The 17,102-nt window shown below is 39.4% G+C and overlaps 1 protein-coding gene across 9 annotated transcripts in view; it reads right to left on the reverse strand.

Annotated features, from left to right (window-relative positions):
• Positions 1–2,049: 2,049 nt before the first annotated feature.
• Positions 2,050–17,102, reverse strand: part of si:dkey-6e2.2 (uncharacterized) — an 84,219-nt gene continuing 69,166 nt past the window's right edge. For 7 of the 9 annotated variants that reach the window (XM_060919192.1, XM_060919188.1, XM_060919187.1 and 4 more), the window contains 3 exons: positions 15,419–15,494; positions 12,044–12,151; positions 2,050–3,874 (listed from right to left, as the gene is read on the reverse strand). In XM_060919192.1, coding sequence (XP_060775175.1) covers positions 3,586–3,874; positions 12,044–12,151; positions 15,419–15,494 — 473 coding nt within the window. In that variant the 3' untranslated portion in view covers positions 2,050–3,585. The remainder of the gene's footprint in view (positions 3,875–12,043; positions 12,152–15,418; positions 15,495–17,102) is intronic. The other 2 variants (XM_060919191.1, XM_060919193.1) reach the window with 2 other exon arrangements.

Genomic DNA, 17,102 nt, shown 5'->3' on the forward strand with positions numbered 1-17,102 from the left:
AGAGTCAGGTGTTTTCAATCAATGGGATGACAATCAGGTGTCAGTGGGCACCCTGTTTTATTTAAAGAACAGGGATTGATCAAAGTCTGATCTTCACAACACATTTGTGGAAGTGTATCATGGCACAAACAAAGGAAATTTCTGAGGACCTCAGAAAAAGCGTTGTTTAAGCTCATCAGGCTGGAAAAGGTTACAAAACCATCTCTAAAGAGTTTGGACTCCACCAATCCACAGTCAATGGAGGACATTCAAGACCATTGGTACCCTCCCCAGGAGTGGTTGACCAACAAAGATCACTCCAAGAGCAAGGCGTGTAATAGTCGGTGAGGTCACAAAGGACCCCAGGGTAACTTCTAAGCAACCGAAGGCCTCTCTCACATTGGCTAATGTTAATGTTCATGAGTCCACCATCAGGAGAACACTGAACAACAATGGTGTGCATGGCAGGGTTGCAAAGAGAAAGCCACTACTCTCCAAAAAGAACATTGCTGCTTGTCTGCAGTTTGCTAAAGATCATGTGGACAAGCCAGAAGGCTATTGGAAAAATGTTTTGTGGACGGATGAGGCCAAAATAGAACTTTTTGGTTTAAATGAGAAACGTTATGTTTGGAGAAAGCAAAACACTGCATTCCAGCATAAGAACCTTATCCCATCTGTGAAATATGGTGGTGATAGTACCATGGTTTGGGCCTGTTTTGCTGCATCTGGGCCAGGACAGCTTGCCATCATTGATGGAACAATAAATTCTGAATTATACCAGCGAATTCTAAAGGAAAATGTCAGGACATCTGTCTGTGAACTGAATCTCAAGAGAAGGTGGGTCATACAGCAAGACAACGACCCTAAGCACACAAGTCGTTCTACCAAAGAATGGTTAAAGAAGAATAAAATTAATGTTTTGGAATGGCCAAGTCAAAGTCCTGACCTTAATCCAATCAAAATGTTGTGGAAGGACCTGAAGCAAGCAGTTCATGTGAGGAAACCCACCAACATCCCAGAGTTGAAGCTGTTCTGTATGGAGGAATAGGCTAAAATTCCTCCAAGCCGGTGTGCAGGACTGATCAACAGTTACCGTAAATGTTTAGTTGCAGTTATTGCTGCACAAGGGGGTCACACCAGATACTGAAAGCAAAGGTTCACATACTTTTGCCACTTAGAGATATGTAATATTGGATCATTTCCCTCAATAAATAAATGACCAAGTATAATATTTTTGTCTCATTTGTTTAACTGGGTTCTCTTTATCTACTTTTAGGACTTGTGTGAAAATCTGATGATGCTTTAGGTCATATTTATGTAGAAATATAGAAAATTCTAAAGGGTTCATAAACTTTCAAGCATCACTGTACTACAGAACCACCCTAACCTCCTGTTTTGATGTACATTTGTAAACGCTTTGCTTAAGAAGAGTTCTATAAATACTCATGCTTTATCAGTAAACTTCAGATTGAGCAAAACCTGATGTGTGTGTGTCTTGTTTCTCTCTTTCTCCAGGTATTCATAATCAATAATCAAAAGAAAAAGGACCGACTAGGTGGAGATTAAGCCCTAAAAACCTGTATTTCTTTTTTCAATTTAAAAAAAAAGCACCATCCAATTTTCTGCATACAAACTGATCTCATCATACTGTCAAGTTGCACACATCAACATTATGCTACTTCTGACTGGTGTTAGGCCAGTGCCACAACAAATCATGCTGTTTTCCTGCGATTAAAGGCAGTTTGTAAGTTAATGAGATTTTACAAAGAATGTGGGGGTAACTAGCTAGTAATTAACCAAGTAACAGTAAAAAACAACAAGGTAAAATCTTGCATTATCACTGCATAATTTTTTTTTCTGGCCAAAGAGACTATAGTCCCACCTACTTCTTTTCTTTTGAGTCAAAAGACTGAGGCTTGCGAATTCACAGGTCACAAGTTACTTCCCTCTCTTTTCATGTTTGTGACTACTGAAAACACATTAAGCATGATTAGATGAGTAAATCCTGTCAAAAATGCTGCACCAGATGAGAATGCTGTACAATGAAACTGTGAAACTTTTATAGACCCTCAGTATGCGATGGTTTATTCAGGAAATAACATTGGAAGTTGTCTTCATTTGGCATTTGTTTGGTTTTGAAGTTGATGGAGGATTGCTTTTGTCAGATTTGACAACTCTGCGACTAACAAATTACAAGTGTTCACTGAACACACATTTGAAACATGGAAATACCAGGTGTGAGCAGTTATCATTCTCAGTTGACAACTTATAATCAGATCACGTGATATGAACATGGTTATTATTTAACAAGATTCACAGTGGAACATCTATAGCTGAAACAGCAAAAATAGCATCACAGCCTCTCACACAGAACATAAACATACATCCAGTTTTACAATGTTGTTATTTTAAGGTGTTAGTGCAGAACTAAATTTGATCTGCAAACTAAGACTCCTACCTGGAATTTTTAGACATCTTTGTTCCTCTAAAACCTTTTAGTTTCTATCTCCTACTTTTAAGTTAAAAGTTAATACAAATTTAATATAAAACCAGTTGGACATTCAAAATCTTATTAGCTCTAATTAGGCAGACAGATGTCAGATCAGAAGACAATAGCAGTGTCTATATAATGCTTGGAGGTCCACAGAGAAGATAAATTACTTTTATGGAATATTTCATGTGTAATCACATACAAAATATTTTTTTTTACTGTTGTACTCATCTGCTATTTCTTTCAGAGGATTTGAGAACGATTATACTGAAAGGCTGTTTTCTGCTAAATCAGTGACCTATTTCCTTCTAAATTGTGCATCGTTCTAACTTCTGCACCTGCATTTTTACATGCCATAATGATCTAGCCTAGGCTATTTTGTATCAAGTAATGTGCAGTCTGACTCAAACAATTGTCCATTCTATATTATGTATTATTTTAATCATGCGTTGTGCTGAACCTGCACATTCATGTATTACACTTTATCAAGTGTTGCAAGTCATCCTAAATTATGTATTGTTCATTCTGTCTGAATTATGTGTTCATGTACAGTTGATAAGAAATATGAGAAGTGAGGAGCGCTATTTTTTAAGTCATTTTGCTTACAGCTTTGTAATATTGGTGGATACATTGAATAATGAGAGATGTACTGACTAATAGAAAATATTTGTGGAAATCTGACAAAATCTGATGTGAAATGACAGCCAATGAGATTATTAGTGATATCAAAATAGGTTTAGAACCGTATAAACTGAGAAATTTTGTTCATAGATTAATCTGCACACTGGCTTGGCTTTTATTGTTTGATTCAATAAGTCTATGTTTGATTCAATAAGTCTATTTTGCCATCTATTGGTGAAACGGTATTATATCAAATACTGAATATTGGATTATACTATGCCAGACAATTTCTCATGAACCACACACATACAGTATACACACAAAGGATTCATTAGGTTGTTCTGAAGACTAATCAGATACAAAGAGAATTGTGGTCCACATGATCAGCTTTTGATTGAACAGATAATCGAGGCCACAGCTATGACAATAGAAATCTAGACCTAGAATTCCTCATGTTTTTTAAAAGTCTTTTTTCATATGGCCTCAGGGTCCCATCAAAGGTCCATCAACATCCGTGCTTTGAGATGTTTGATTTTGAGGGAATAATATTCCTCCTGCAACTGTAACACACGTTCTTGACGGCGAAGAACAGATATCTCTAGGATCTTTTTTTCTGCAGAGGGTGACTGTGGGCATAGGGGACTGGCCAGAACACTATCTTCACTATTATTGTTTGTGTGATTTTCAGGCATGTTTATAAAAGGTGTAACTGTAGGTGGAATATATTTCACTTCCATTTGTTCCTCCTCCTCTTCTTGACAGCTTGTGCTGTCTTCTTCAAGCCTAGAGAAACACAACATGGAAAACATGTGACCGTTTAATGCTACTGTGATTGTAACAGTGGCATTAAACAAGCTATCGAGTATGACCAAATGTTTAATGGTCATACTCGATAGCTTGAATGATGCAGTTATTATTTTTAAATACAAAAAAGGTTGGGTTTTTTATGTTTGCATAAACACAACACATATAATAATTCAAATTGTTTCAGGGTAAGCAAGAGAACTGTATGGCAGTAGATGTCAGGTGTGAGCACTGTGTGAGTGAAAGTAGCAAGCATTTTCCCCCAAATGTTTCATTCATATCTTTTGGGAGTTACTTTTATCCAGACTTCTACATTATTCTCATCTGTAACATTTAAAAACATATTATAAAAAAATACATCCATCTATAGGCAGTTATAGGCATGCACTGGACCCCCTATTGTTGATATTAAATACGGATACAAATAAATATTTCTGGTTGGTTTCAGTCACTTGATGTTTGTTTGTACACTGAACAAAATTAACATAACACCTTAAAAAGGGGGAAATATATTTTTTTACTGAAATGTTGAGTTACATAACTCCAGTTATTTTTGCATAGACCTGCACTGCTTGTGGGTTTAAAATGAACAAAGAATTTGCTTATATATCTACTCAGTAATGAGTAAAGTCCAATACAAGATAATCCACCCAACAGACAGGTGTGGCCAGCTGAAACTCTGCCTGGGCAATATAATCAGTACACTGACGTATCTTAATATTGGGGACAATAAAAGACCACCCTAAATCCTCCAGATTTGTCACACATCACTATGCCACAGATATCATAAGTCAACTGGGAGAGGGCAACTGTCAAGTTGCAAGCTGGCATGCCAATTCGCCAAATTGCTGCAGCTGTAAATGTTCATTTTTAAACAATAAGCCACCTTAAGCTATGGTCACACTACAGCTTGTGATGCTTTGCAATAGGTCATCGGTGAAAATGAGATGTTTTGGTGATGATGCATGGTGATATACAGGCGAGCTAAAAGTTGTGGTCACACAGCAGGCGAACACTTGACTGTCACGCCTTCACATGGTTGAGTGGTCATGCTTGCTCACAGGACCCAGTCGTTATGGGAAAAACCTGATGCTGATTTGAGCGCAATCAGCATGCGCATATTAGAACACAGAGGCTATGCAAAGCATTATCATTATCACTCAGTACGTTTACATGCGCATCCAAATCGAGCTGCTGTCGGTAATCGAGCAAAGGGTCCCAGCAGGGGTGCCAGAGAAATCCAATCCTACATGCATACTGTGAAATCGAGCTATTGAGTGAGGTGCATTGTGCACCCGAGCCACAGGTGGCGCTACACGCCCCATCGTGTTGGTACACTTCCGGTTGTCGTCATGAAGAAGAGCTATTCAAGAGTATAAACAAAGGGACTACAGGCGGAAATTAGCATGTACTGCTATAACCTGGTACAGACATCTGTCCTTACTACAAGGATAATGTTTAATTTGTACACTGTCCCTTTTAAAAATAAAATAAACTCTAAACTCTAAGAAGAGTGTTTGTAGTTTGTATGTACGAACAGAAGTGTTCCTAATAAAGTGGGCGGCTAAGGTGAAGTGTCATGCCGACCGAGGCTGTTGTGTTTCCCGCTTGTGGTCTCGTCATTCGTCACTTCCGGAAGGGGCAGTGCTGAAGTAAGTAGATCGAATACGTAGCTCGATAGGGTTTACATGCACTAAGTAGCTCGGCAGAAATCGCATAATCTAGGTCGTGTAGCTCGATTGCAAGAAATCAAGTTCGGTTCAATTTCAGCCTAGCTAAGGTGTTTACATGCCATTTAGAACTTCGATTTCAGATGAGCAACGGCAGAAATTTGATTTTCTCTATGTGCATGTAAACGCACTGACTGTCACATCTGTTTCTAGACATGGTTATGCTTGTGATTTTGGTTTCATTTGTGTTTTCTTGCCTCACATTTTGTTTTTGTAAATATCACACCTGCTAATAAACACTCTTCCTTCCTACACTTACATCCGTCTACTGCTGCATACCTGACAGAATACTTGCAAAGTCTCTGTGAAAAGAGTCCTTACGTATGTGCACATGTTAATTATGTTCAAATCAGCATCAGGTGTTTCCCATAACGACTGGGTCCCTGAATGTAAATGCACTTTTTAAGTCCAGGTGAAGGTTAGGCTATGCCAAGCCGCTGTGTTGATGAGGCTCCTGGGAGCATCAGGGACATGGATTCAAGGCAAATACATATCAAGAGGCTTGAAGAAGGTTCCTCAAGCTTTGGGAAATATTCCCAAACCCATCTATGAGTATTCGCTGCTTAGTTTGCCAATGAAAACATTGCTACCAAATTTCAATGCATGAACTGAAATTTTTCATGATGTTTTTGGCCACTCACGAGGTGGAGATGCACCAAAAAACAACTTGTGAAGCTCAGTGAACAATCGCCGTGTATTGCACGATTGGTAGCGATACTACCAATTTTTCATCACCAAGTATTTGTAAACCCATTGTGAGCTGTAGTGTGACCAGGGCTTTAGAAGATGGTTCCAGCAGTTTGCTACCATAGACCGCATGCCCTCAGAAGACATGTCACAACAGTGGCTCAGGATCAGAACTTTCATCTCCTGCATCTGCATGACTGCCTAAGACCAGCTAATCTCCTTCACTCTATGTAAAGGAGATGCACTGCACTACAGAATGCAAATCGTGGTTACACATGCTACTAAAAAGTGTAACTTTGAACAACCTTGACTGTAGCTGCCGGTATTAACCTCCTGAAGATACTTACTACACTCTCGGTCAACTCTCAGTGAAAAGTCTGGAAAAAAGTGTTACCATTCAAGTCCATGGCCTAGGTACTGTACACAAAAACTTTTTCTCTGATACTGCAAATTCTGCTTTTGGGATGTGTTTTTTTTATTTTCCATTATTGTTGGATGCATCATTAGTTACAATTTAAAATGAAAACCAACCATGTTCTTTCATTTTTGACTAGGCTGAAGAAATTGAAATCATTCTAGCTTTATAATGTTTTTAATTTGCATATGTGGACATTTTATGACAGTAGACTGGTGTTTCCAGAGTGAGATGTGAAGCGGAAGTGAAGTGTGATATGTATTACCAGAGCCTTTCATGCATCATGAACTTATATGTAGTCTATAAGTTATAACGTTATGTAAAAATCTACATCTCTTAACTTTTTAATAAAAACCAAAATTAACGCAGATTAATACCTACATTATTTTTTTCCACATTATTAGTGCAATTAATATTACAAAAACAAATAACCTCAGGTGACAAAAACAAAACAAAACAAAAAATCAGTAGATTTCAATTTTCCCCAATCAGTACACCCTTCCTACTTCCATTAAGGGAGTGTGTCTGCAACATGCCAAGAAGAAAGGACACCACTCCTCTCCACTTCATGTGTCTAACAGGTTTGCTCTCCTCAGTGAAACGCCCTCTAAGAAACCTGAAAAAGCTTTATTTATAGGACACTATCTTACTGCACATGAATTTAGCTAAGCATTTAGGGGCACCAGCAGTTTCAGTTAGGTGTATACTGGGAGCCAGAGCACCGGATTCAGCAGGTCTTAAGATCTTAGGCAAGCATAGGTTTTCAAAGATAGTTATTCATGTAGGATCTAACAATATACGCCTTCGTCAGTCAGAGGTTACTAAGAGTAACTTTGTAGAGGTGTTTAAATTAGCGAAGGCGATGTCTGATGCTGTAATATGCTCTGGCCCCATCCCAATGTGGTGTGGTGATGTACAGTTGTGGTCAGAAGTTTATATACAATGACATGAATGTCATTTTGGATATGAATGTCATGGCAATATTTGGGCTTTCAATGATTTCTCTGAATTGTTCTTTTTCTGTGGCAGAATGATTGTACAGCATACATCTTAAAAACCAAAACAAATAAAAAACCTAGAATCCGGTGCACAATTTTCTTTAGGTTTTCTGAAATCAACACAGGGTCAAACGTATACATACAGGGTCAAAAATGTACATACAGCACACCTAATATTTGGGTAAAATGTCTTTTTGCAAGATTCACCTTGACCAAACATTTTTTGTTTCCTATGAACAAGCTTCTGGCAGAATTCTGGTTGGACATTTCACGACTCTTCATGGTAGATTTGGAAGAGTTCAATTAAATTTGTTTTTTTTTCTTGGCATGAAGTCGACTTATAAGCACGGTCCATATATTTTCAATAGGGCTGAAGTCAGGACTTGTTTTAAGCTTAATGTTAGCCTGCCTTATCCTCCACAACCAGCTCTGATGCGTGTTTGGGTTCATTGTCCTGTTGTGACTCCCAATCATGTTCAAGTTTCCAGTGGTTTGAGGTTGTGAAGAATTCTGAGGTAGTCCTCCTTCTTCATTATTCCATCCACTTTGTGCAATGAACCAGTTTCACTGGCAGTAAAACAGCCCCAGAGCATGATGCTGCCACCACCACCACTAGCTGGTACAGTGTCCCTTTGTACATCGTGGTCATTGTGGCCAAACAACTCAATCTTTGTCTCATGTGACCATACAGCTATCCTCCAGAAGGCTTTTCCTTTGTCCATGTGGTCAGTTGCAAACTTTAGTTAAGCTTGAAGGTGTTACTTTTGGAGCAGGGGGTTATTTTCTTGGATAGCAGCCTCTTAGTCCATGGTGATATAAAACTCACTGAACTGAAGACAGTGACCCATCAGCTTCCAGTTCATGGCAGGGCTATGCCATGGTGGTTCCTGGGTTGTTCCTGACCATCCGAACCAATTTCCTTTCAGCCAAGGGTGACAGTTTGGGTTTTCTTGAAGCAAAGTGGCTTGGCAAAGTGACTACACCTCCCAGTAACTTACATACAATTGTTTGAACTGATCTTGGGTTCTGCAGTTGTTTAGAAATGGCTCTAAGAGACATTCCTGAGACGCGTACATCTGTGATCCTCTTTCTCAAATCTGCACTGAGCTCCTTGGACTTTCCCATTTTACTGTGTGTTGGTCAATCCAATGAGTGCTGAAAACAAACACTTTTTATGAAGGCACAGAGAAGCTACCAGCTGTAGTCAATCATAATCACTAACAGGAAGTTAAGAGGCCTTGCCCTTGGCAAGATAAAAGACATTTTTGAAGTCTCGGCACCTCTGAATTAATAATCTGAGTGAGTGTATGTAAATTTTTGACCCTGTGTTGATTTCAGAAAACCCAAAGAAAATTGTGCACCGAATTCTATTTTTTAAAAAGATGTACACTGTACAATCATTCTGCCACAGAAAAAGAACAGTTCAGAGAAATCACTGAAAGCCCAAATATTGTAATGACATTCATATCCAAGATGACATTCATGTCACTGTATATACATTTCTGACCACAACTGTAGCTTACAGCAGGTTATAGTCACTGAATTGCTGGATGTCCAGGTGGTGTTCCCAAAACAAGGGAAGCTTTATAGATAATTGGAGTAGTTTTGAGGGCATAGCTGGCCTGTTAGGTCGGGATGGTATCCATCCGACTTGGGAAGGTGCTGCTCTCATTTCTTGCAGCATAGCTCATAGTCTCAGAACAGGCCTAGTTAATCTGCGACAATCCAGAGCCAAGGCCAGGGAGCAGAGAAACAGGCTAAACCGACCTTCTGCTAGCTGCCTTGAGTCATCACTTATGTTCCACCGTATTGAGGCTGTGTCTGTTCCCCGAGCGAAACAAAAATGCATAAATGTACAGAGAATGTTTTAGTGACCTAATTAACATAAAATTAGATCATATTGAATGTACAGCTTGCACATTTGATCTAAAGCTAGGACTTACATATTAGATCTCATATCTAAAGCTCTGATTGTTAATTATTATTGAAATTATTGCTGATAAGGAATTTAATGTACTGTGTTTAACAGAAATGTCGATCAAACCAAATAAGTATGTGTTTAACATGAAGTATGTTGTATAAAGCTAGTCCTCCCGGATACAGCTATATACACCCCCACTCCCCCCACCCCCAAAAAAAAGAAAAAAAAAAAAGAAAAAGTATCAGCATTTGGTCTTAAATAAGCAAATACTTAAGATTGGATCATTTGATTGCATAATTACTATAGTGATTAATGTTTTAGCTGCAACAATTCTTTTAACCCTAACTAATACAGTGAGCATCTTCTCATTTCTTTAATAACCATATCGGAAGACATATCTGGTGGTTGTGGAAAAGATGGTACTGTGTTTTAGAAGGGTTAAATTGTTGGCCTGCATCAAGCAAAGAAAAAAAAAACTAAGTAGATTGCTGAAAGTACTGGAATTGGGTTAAGAACTGCCCAATACATTATTAAAGCCTGGAAGAATACTGGTGAACTGCCAGCTGTGGAAGAAATTTGGTCAGAAAAAAATCTGACCGACCATGATTGGAGATCACTTAAACACTTGGTGAAGACAAATCGTAAAAAGAATTGCTAGGAGAACTCACGACTATGTTTAATAGTGAAATTAAGAGCATTTACACACACACACACACACACACACACACACACACACACACACACACACACACAATGTGACGAGAACTCACAGGATTGGGACTAAACAGCTGTGTGGCCATAACAAAACCACTTGTTAGTGAGGCTAATTGGAAGAAAAGGCTTCAGTTTCCTCGGGAGCCTAAAGGACTCTGGTGCAATGCAAAAAGGTCATGTGGTCTGATGAGTTCAGATTTACCCGATTACAGAGCAATGGGCATGTCAGGGTAAGAAGGGAAGCGCCGCACCTATCATGTATAGCGGCCACTGTACAAGTCTCTGGAGGCAGTGTTGTAACCCAGGGTTGCTTCACTTGCTCAGGTTGAGACTCAGCAACATTCTGTGGCAATAAAATGAAGTCAGCTGACTACCAGAATGTACTGAATGACCAGGCTATCCCATCAATGGATTATTTCTACCCTGATGGCACAAGCATAAAATTAGGGCTCAAATTGTGAAAGAGTGGTTCAGGAAGCATAAGGAATCATTTTCACACATGAACTGGTCACAACAGAGTCCCGACCTTAACCCTATTGAAAGTCTTTTGGATGTCCTGGAGAAGACTTTATGGAATGGTTCGACACTCCAATCACCAAGATAAAGTTCTTAGTGAAAAATTAATGTAACTCTGAATGGAAATAAATGTTGTGATGTTGCATAAAATTGTTGAAACAATTCCAAGGTGAATGCGCACCATAATCAAAGCAAAAGGCAGTCCAACTAAATATTAGTGTGTGCAACTTTTTTTTCCCTCCGGCATAAAACTTTGTCTAACTGGCAGAGGAGGAGGCTTTGCAGTTATTTATAATGATAATGTAAGCATCACACAAAAAGTAGTTCTTTATACTAACATATGTAGCCACAAAAAATAAGTCTACCCAGTTGATTCTGATAAGTATTATTTGCAGACCCCAGGGGCCATATTCTGAATTCCTTTGTGAATTTGCAGATTTCATCTTGAACCTAGTTGTTTCTTTAGACAAAGCATTAATTGTTGGAGACTTTAATATTCACTTTGGTGACCTGGAAGATCCTCTGAGAACAGTCCTCATGTGCATTCAGGCTTCAGTAGGGGTTAATCAGATCCTTGTAGTACCTACTCATAAATGGTGGTCACACTCTTGATCTAATACTAAATTTCAGATGAAATATAGAACAAATAGTCCCACTTCCACAGTCTGAAGCTGTCGCAGATCATCTCATTTGAAATATATCTTCGTAATAATACATAGACCTTGCCAAGCTATTATGTCAGATGTACATTCTTGTCAACTATTGCACACAGTTTTATCAATTGTCTCCAAGAATTATTAACTTTGATTGGATCACCATCAGTCCCCACAAAACCTGATCAGGCAATCATGACTAAACAGGAGATGTTTAGTCCAGTGTTGAAGTTGAGTCACTAAACCTTGAGTCTGAGCCCAGTCTTGAGTCCCCAGTGTGCAAGTCCGAGTAAAGTCCAAGTCATCAAAGAAAATATTGAGTCAAGTCCGAGTCGAGTCCACTGCTGATCTGAGTCAAGTCAGAGTCGAGTCCACTACTGTTCCGAGTTGAGTCCAACACAAGCCCTGCTATCAACAGGGCAAATAACATGAGAGAGGGTTAACACTAGCTAGTTCATTGGTCAGCAAGCAAGTCCCGCTATCAACAGAGCAATGAACACAGTGCATCACTTACTTCTCTGGGTGTAGTCTCGCCAAATGATGATTGAAGTTTGAGGTTCTCCCCGTAGTCTCCTCGATAGTTCTTCTACATATGGAACACATAGCAGTGCATTTTTTCCCACTGCACGAGAAGTCTGTATAAGCAGAGCGGACAATCCTAGGGACAATCTCTCCAGGCATTTTAGCGCCATTAACATTAGTTTGTTCCTGAACATGATGTAAAAACAGGTGAATGTGCATTCTCTTGCACAAAATTAGTATAAAAATTAATGTAGATATAAATATCTTATGCAAAATAATTATGGCATGTTACAAAAATAAATTACAAAATGGAATCCTCGTCTCCAATTTACAAGTCCGCATGCTGTTAATGGATGAGTCCGAGTCCAAGTCTGAGTAATCAGTGCTCAAGTCCAAGTCAACTCATGAGTCTTTAAAATTAGGGCACAAGTCGGACTTGAGTCCGAGTCCTGGACTCGAGTACCACAAGCCTGGTTTAGTCATCATGCACAGCACCGTGTTTGGCAAAAACCAAGCACAGCATATCATCACAAACACCTCATACCCACTGTCAAGTATAGTGTTGGAGGGGTGATGATTTGGGCTTGTTTTGCAGCCACAGGACCTGGGAAATATGCAATCATTGAGACAATGATGAACTCCACTCTGGGGCGGAGCTCGGGTATTGTGTCGGGGGGGCAGGAGATGTTTGGGCCCCCCCCGATATGTTGCAGCAGCTACATATACGGTACAAACAGTCTATTATACTAGCCAATTCTAAATGTTGGCTTACACTAGCGTAATTTCAGCAACCTTCCCATTCACACATGTAACATGCAGTACAAACCAAAATATTTAATATATGTTTATTTCAGAAAAAAAAAAACCTTTGATCATAGCTGCCTATTCCGGTCAAACAAGCAAACAACAACTTTGCAAACTCATTTAACATGTTAAAGGGACAACAACTATCCCATCCTTTTTAAAGAAAAGAAACTTAGGCTAAATGAAAACAATATCCCATAGCCCACGCCTATCAGGAAAATGAGCGACTGTGGACTCAAGAATGTTAAAAGTTGGCCCACTTTTAAGAATTTCAACAAAGAAAAAACAGACATGTAGCCTAACAGGCCTAAAAGGACATGCACACTGCAAAAACATTGAATCTATTTTGAGCTTTAGCATCCTCTCCTTCATGTTTGCAAATCTGTCAACTACTTTATCCTTATTGACCTCAATGTCTCTCTCGATACAGAGCAGCGCCAGGTATGATAGCCACGACTCACCCATGGTGGAGCGCAAGAAACTCTTAATAAGTTTTTAATACAAAAAAAAAAATCCAGACCAGTGGGGGCCCCCTCTAGCAGTGAGGCCCCGGATTGTTCGCACCGCAGTCCCCCCCAAATCTCTGCTACTGACTCCACCTTATACCAGAATATTCTTGAGACAAATGTGAAATCATCTATCCAACACCTTAAGCTGGACCAAAACTGTGGCAATGATCCCAAGCTCGCCAGCAATTCAAGATCTGAATGGCTAAAGAAGAAAATAAAATCAAGGTGTTGGAATGGCCAAATCAAAGTCTAGACCTCAAGCCCAATGAAATGCTGTGGCATAACCTTAAAGGTCCCATGGCATGAAATTTTCACTTTCTGAGGTTTTTTAACGTTAAAATGAATTCCTCTGACCTTCTTAAGTCACCCCAGTGGCTAGAAATTTCATAATGTGTAAACCAAACTATGCCCAACATTTGAGAATGGCGCGTCAAAACGGCGTGTTGATAAGCTCTTCCCTTTACTACGTCAGCAAGGGAGATGATCCCCACGCCCCCCCTCTGGATTCCCACCCACTGTATGGATTGCCCCGCCCAGTTGTAGTGAGGAGACCATAGAGGACACAACAACATGGCATCACCTAAGCGAGTGAAACATGGAAATTGCGCTGTACATGGATGTGACAACACAGAAAAGAGTCTGTTTTTACTGCTGACGGGAGAGCCCCTGAAGACGCAGTGGCTTAATTTTATTTACTTCAATAATACGCCGTCGAGTCTACCTAAGACGGTGTATGTTTGTCGGAAGCATTTTCCTGAGGAATGTTTCCACAACTTGGGACAGTACAGGGCAGGTTTTGCACATCAACTGTCACTGAAGCCTGGGTCCATACCAAGCATCCCTGCCGCATCAGCAACAAACACCGAACAAGTAAGTGTATAACTGGTCGTTTTGCCGTGTTTTAAAATCGGTGCGTTAGCCTAGCAATGGCTACATTAGCTGTGCAGCTAACCGCTTCCTGCAGTTAGCCAGGTAATCTGCGCTACAAAACTAAAGAGCATGCAGCATGCTCTGTTAAACTGAGTTTAGTCTGGAAATTGACTGTAACTTATGAGCTCATGTTTGACTATTGCTCCGCAATGCATGTCTTCTGTTGGATAAGCGCTATGTTGCTGTAGTTGCTGCTTCTATCCTCTTTGGTTATGGAGTGCGTGTTCAAGCCTAGGGTATTATACGTTCATAAACTACCACTCCGAACACTCTCACTCTCTGTGTCACGTTGAGTTTACGAAAGGAGTCCGAGGGAGAACGGGGTTTTGTCTTAGCAGCGTGGCTACAGGCGCTGATAGCAGCGAGTATGTGTGTGCGCAGCTTGGTCAAGCCCCTCCCCCTCCCCCCATGGCCCGCCCCCACCCTCTACCCTTCCCCGCCTCCTGCTTCTCATTAGCAAAACGACGCACTGGGAAAAGCGCTGAAATGGGGCTTTCTCCCAGGAGGCTATATTTACGTGCCGAGGGTTCATTTCGAGAAAGGCTGCGGATATAATATCCGGAAGCCTCCACGAGCCCGTTTAAAGCATCAACAAACCACCATGCCATGGGACCTTTAAGAGAGCTGTGAATGTACATAAATGAATGCCCTCAAAACATCAATTAACCAAAGCCAAACTTTCTGTGAAACAATGTGAGGGACTGATAAACATTTACTTCAAGTTATTGTTGCTAAAGATGGTTTGACATGCTACTGAATTATAGGGAGTCCTTTTTTTCACCCACCTGGTTTCAGAATACTAGTTTACTATAGTTTTTGAGAAAAATGCCTACATATTGAAATCTGGTATCATTTTGGAGTCACCTGAGGTTATTTCTTTATTTATAGAAGTTGGTGATGACCACGCAATTGTTATTTAGGACCTGACAAATAAAAACATAGAATTGAAGTAGGGTGTACTTTCCTTTTCCCATGACTGTAGCTTATTTATTGTGAGTGACAAAGGCTGGGGGCTAACCAAAAAGACTAATAAAGGTACCTGGGGCCTTGCTTAAAATCATACATTTCATAACCAAAACAGAGAGAAAAACAGCAAGAACTTAATTGTTTCCTAGGAGAGTTACCTGTTTCCAAACTCTGTGTCCTTTCTCTGTAATCTGAAGATTTCCATCACTAGTTTGGTCACAGGATTGATATGTTCTGCAACAAAAAAATATAAATCCACAGATATCCACATCAAAAGGAGACATTTACTCATTGTAGTCATTAAAATTTAGAAATTCAATAAGCAGTTTTAAACTGGAACCACTGCTAAAAAGCAACTCATCAAACACTGTAATGACCCGAAGGTGAAGCTGATTTAATCTTGTGCTGAGTGTGCTATTCCAAATCATTAACAGTGCAAGACTTATTATTGGCCAGCCTGACTGGTACTTGAGGTTATTTGTAAGTGTTCCTCAGTTTTCAAACTGGTTGAATGCTCTCTAGATTTGTGGGTGGAATTCATTCTCTTTAGCATAACATTATAAACTATAGAAGCCAGAAATACAAGCAAGTAACTTCCAAAATCTAGAGGTTAAGCTGAATAACAATCGGCTTCCCTTCACCATTTTCTCTCTACATAGGGTATAACAATTACATGGTGCATCCTACTGAAGAATGGTTAAAGGATTCTTAAAATTCTTATTATTTCAGAATATGTGTAATCCTTTGCCTGATGGAGAAAAACTCTGTGTGTGTGTGTGTGTGTGCCCACAGTAACATCTTTATCTGTGTTATGGATTAAATGTTTTGAGAAGGACCTTTTTGTTGTGAGAAACCAGAGAGAATGAGTGAAAGTGCTGTTTTTTGGGCATGCAGAAAGAGCGTGGCAAGGGCAGAGAGAGTGTATCGGACAACACCGGTGTATATTCATGAAGCTTCTTTAATGAAATCTATCTATCTCTCTGTCTTGGTGCCTGCTTGAAAACCTTTATGGAAGGGGAAACAGAAAATTTACTTTACAATCTAACACTACGTAAGTGCCTACACTCCCAGTGCAAATCACTATTAAAATAAGCAATAGCAAGTATGTTTATGAAAACTAGAAAACCACTTTTTTTGTGTTTTAACCTGATCTGATGAATCTGCAGTTTCTACTTAATGTTTAATGAAATGATATTAAACACACTTGTGTTCAGGTTGTACGCTGGCATTTATGCATGCAGGCTCTTCACTGTTTTTTCACAATACACATGCCATGAATTGAGACTGTGACTAACAATCACAAATCTCCAAAATAAAAAGCACATTTTTTTGACGGATAGCATTTTTCAAGGCATTAATTATTTTGGACTGACTGAAGGGTGACAAAATTACAATTAATCTGTGTGGGACAAAATCATAAAGGCACTGAATTAAGTTGGTAGTTTTATGAAAACAGACTGGACTTGAGAAGAAGGCATTAAGATGTAAAATCTGATTATGTTCCAGTATAAAATGTTACCTAGAGATGAGAATGGCACCGAGCATACATAAATGCACGGACTACTACTGGCTTAACTATGTTGTAACAAAGGTCCTTTGTTAACTAGGGTTAGTGAATGATATACATTGAAAATGCTCAGACATGGCACGCCAAGTTGCTATATGAATCAGGCCTTATTCTATTCACTAGTTCATCTCACATTCTCCCTCACAAACAAACAAACAAACAATAGTCAAGAACAGGCCGTCCTTTGCTTTTATTATTATTTTAACATACTTTTTATGAAAATAAAACCCATGGTGAAGCATAGTGTTGGAAGCATCATCCTATAGGACTTCTTT

The sequence above is a fragment of the Neoarius graeffei genome, chromosome 4 (assembly GCF_027579695.1).
Source record: "Neoarius graeffei isolate fNeoGra1 chromosome 4, fNeoGra1.pri, whole genome shotgun sequence".
Classification (NCBI taxonomy): Eukaryota; Metazoa; Chordata; class Actinopteri; order Siluriformes; family Ariidae; genus Neoarius; species Neoarius graeffei.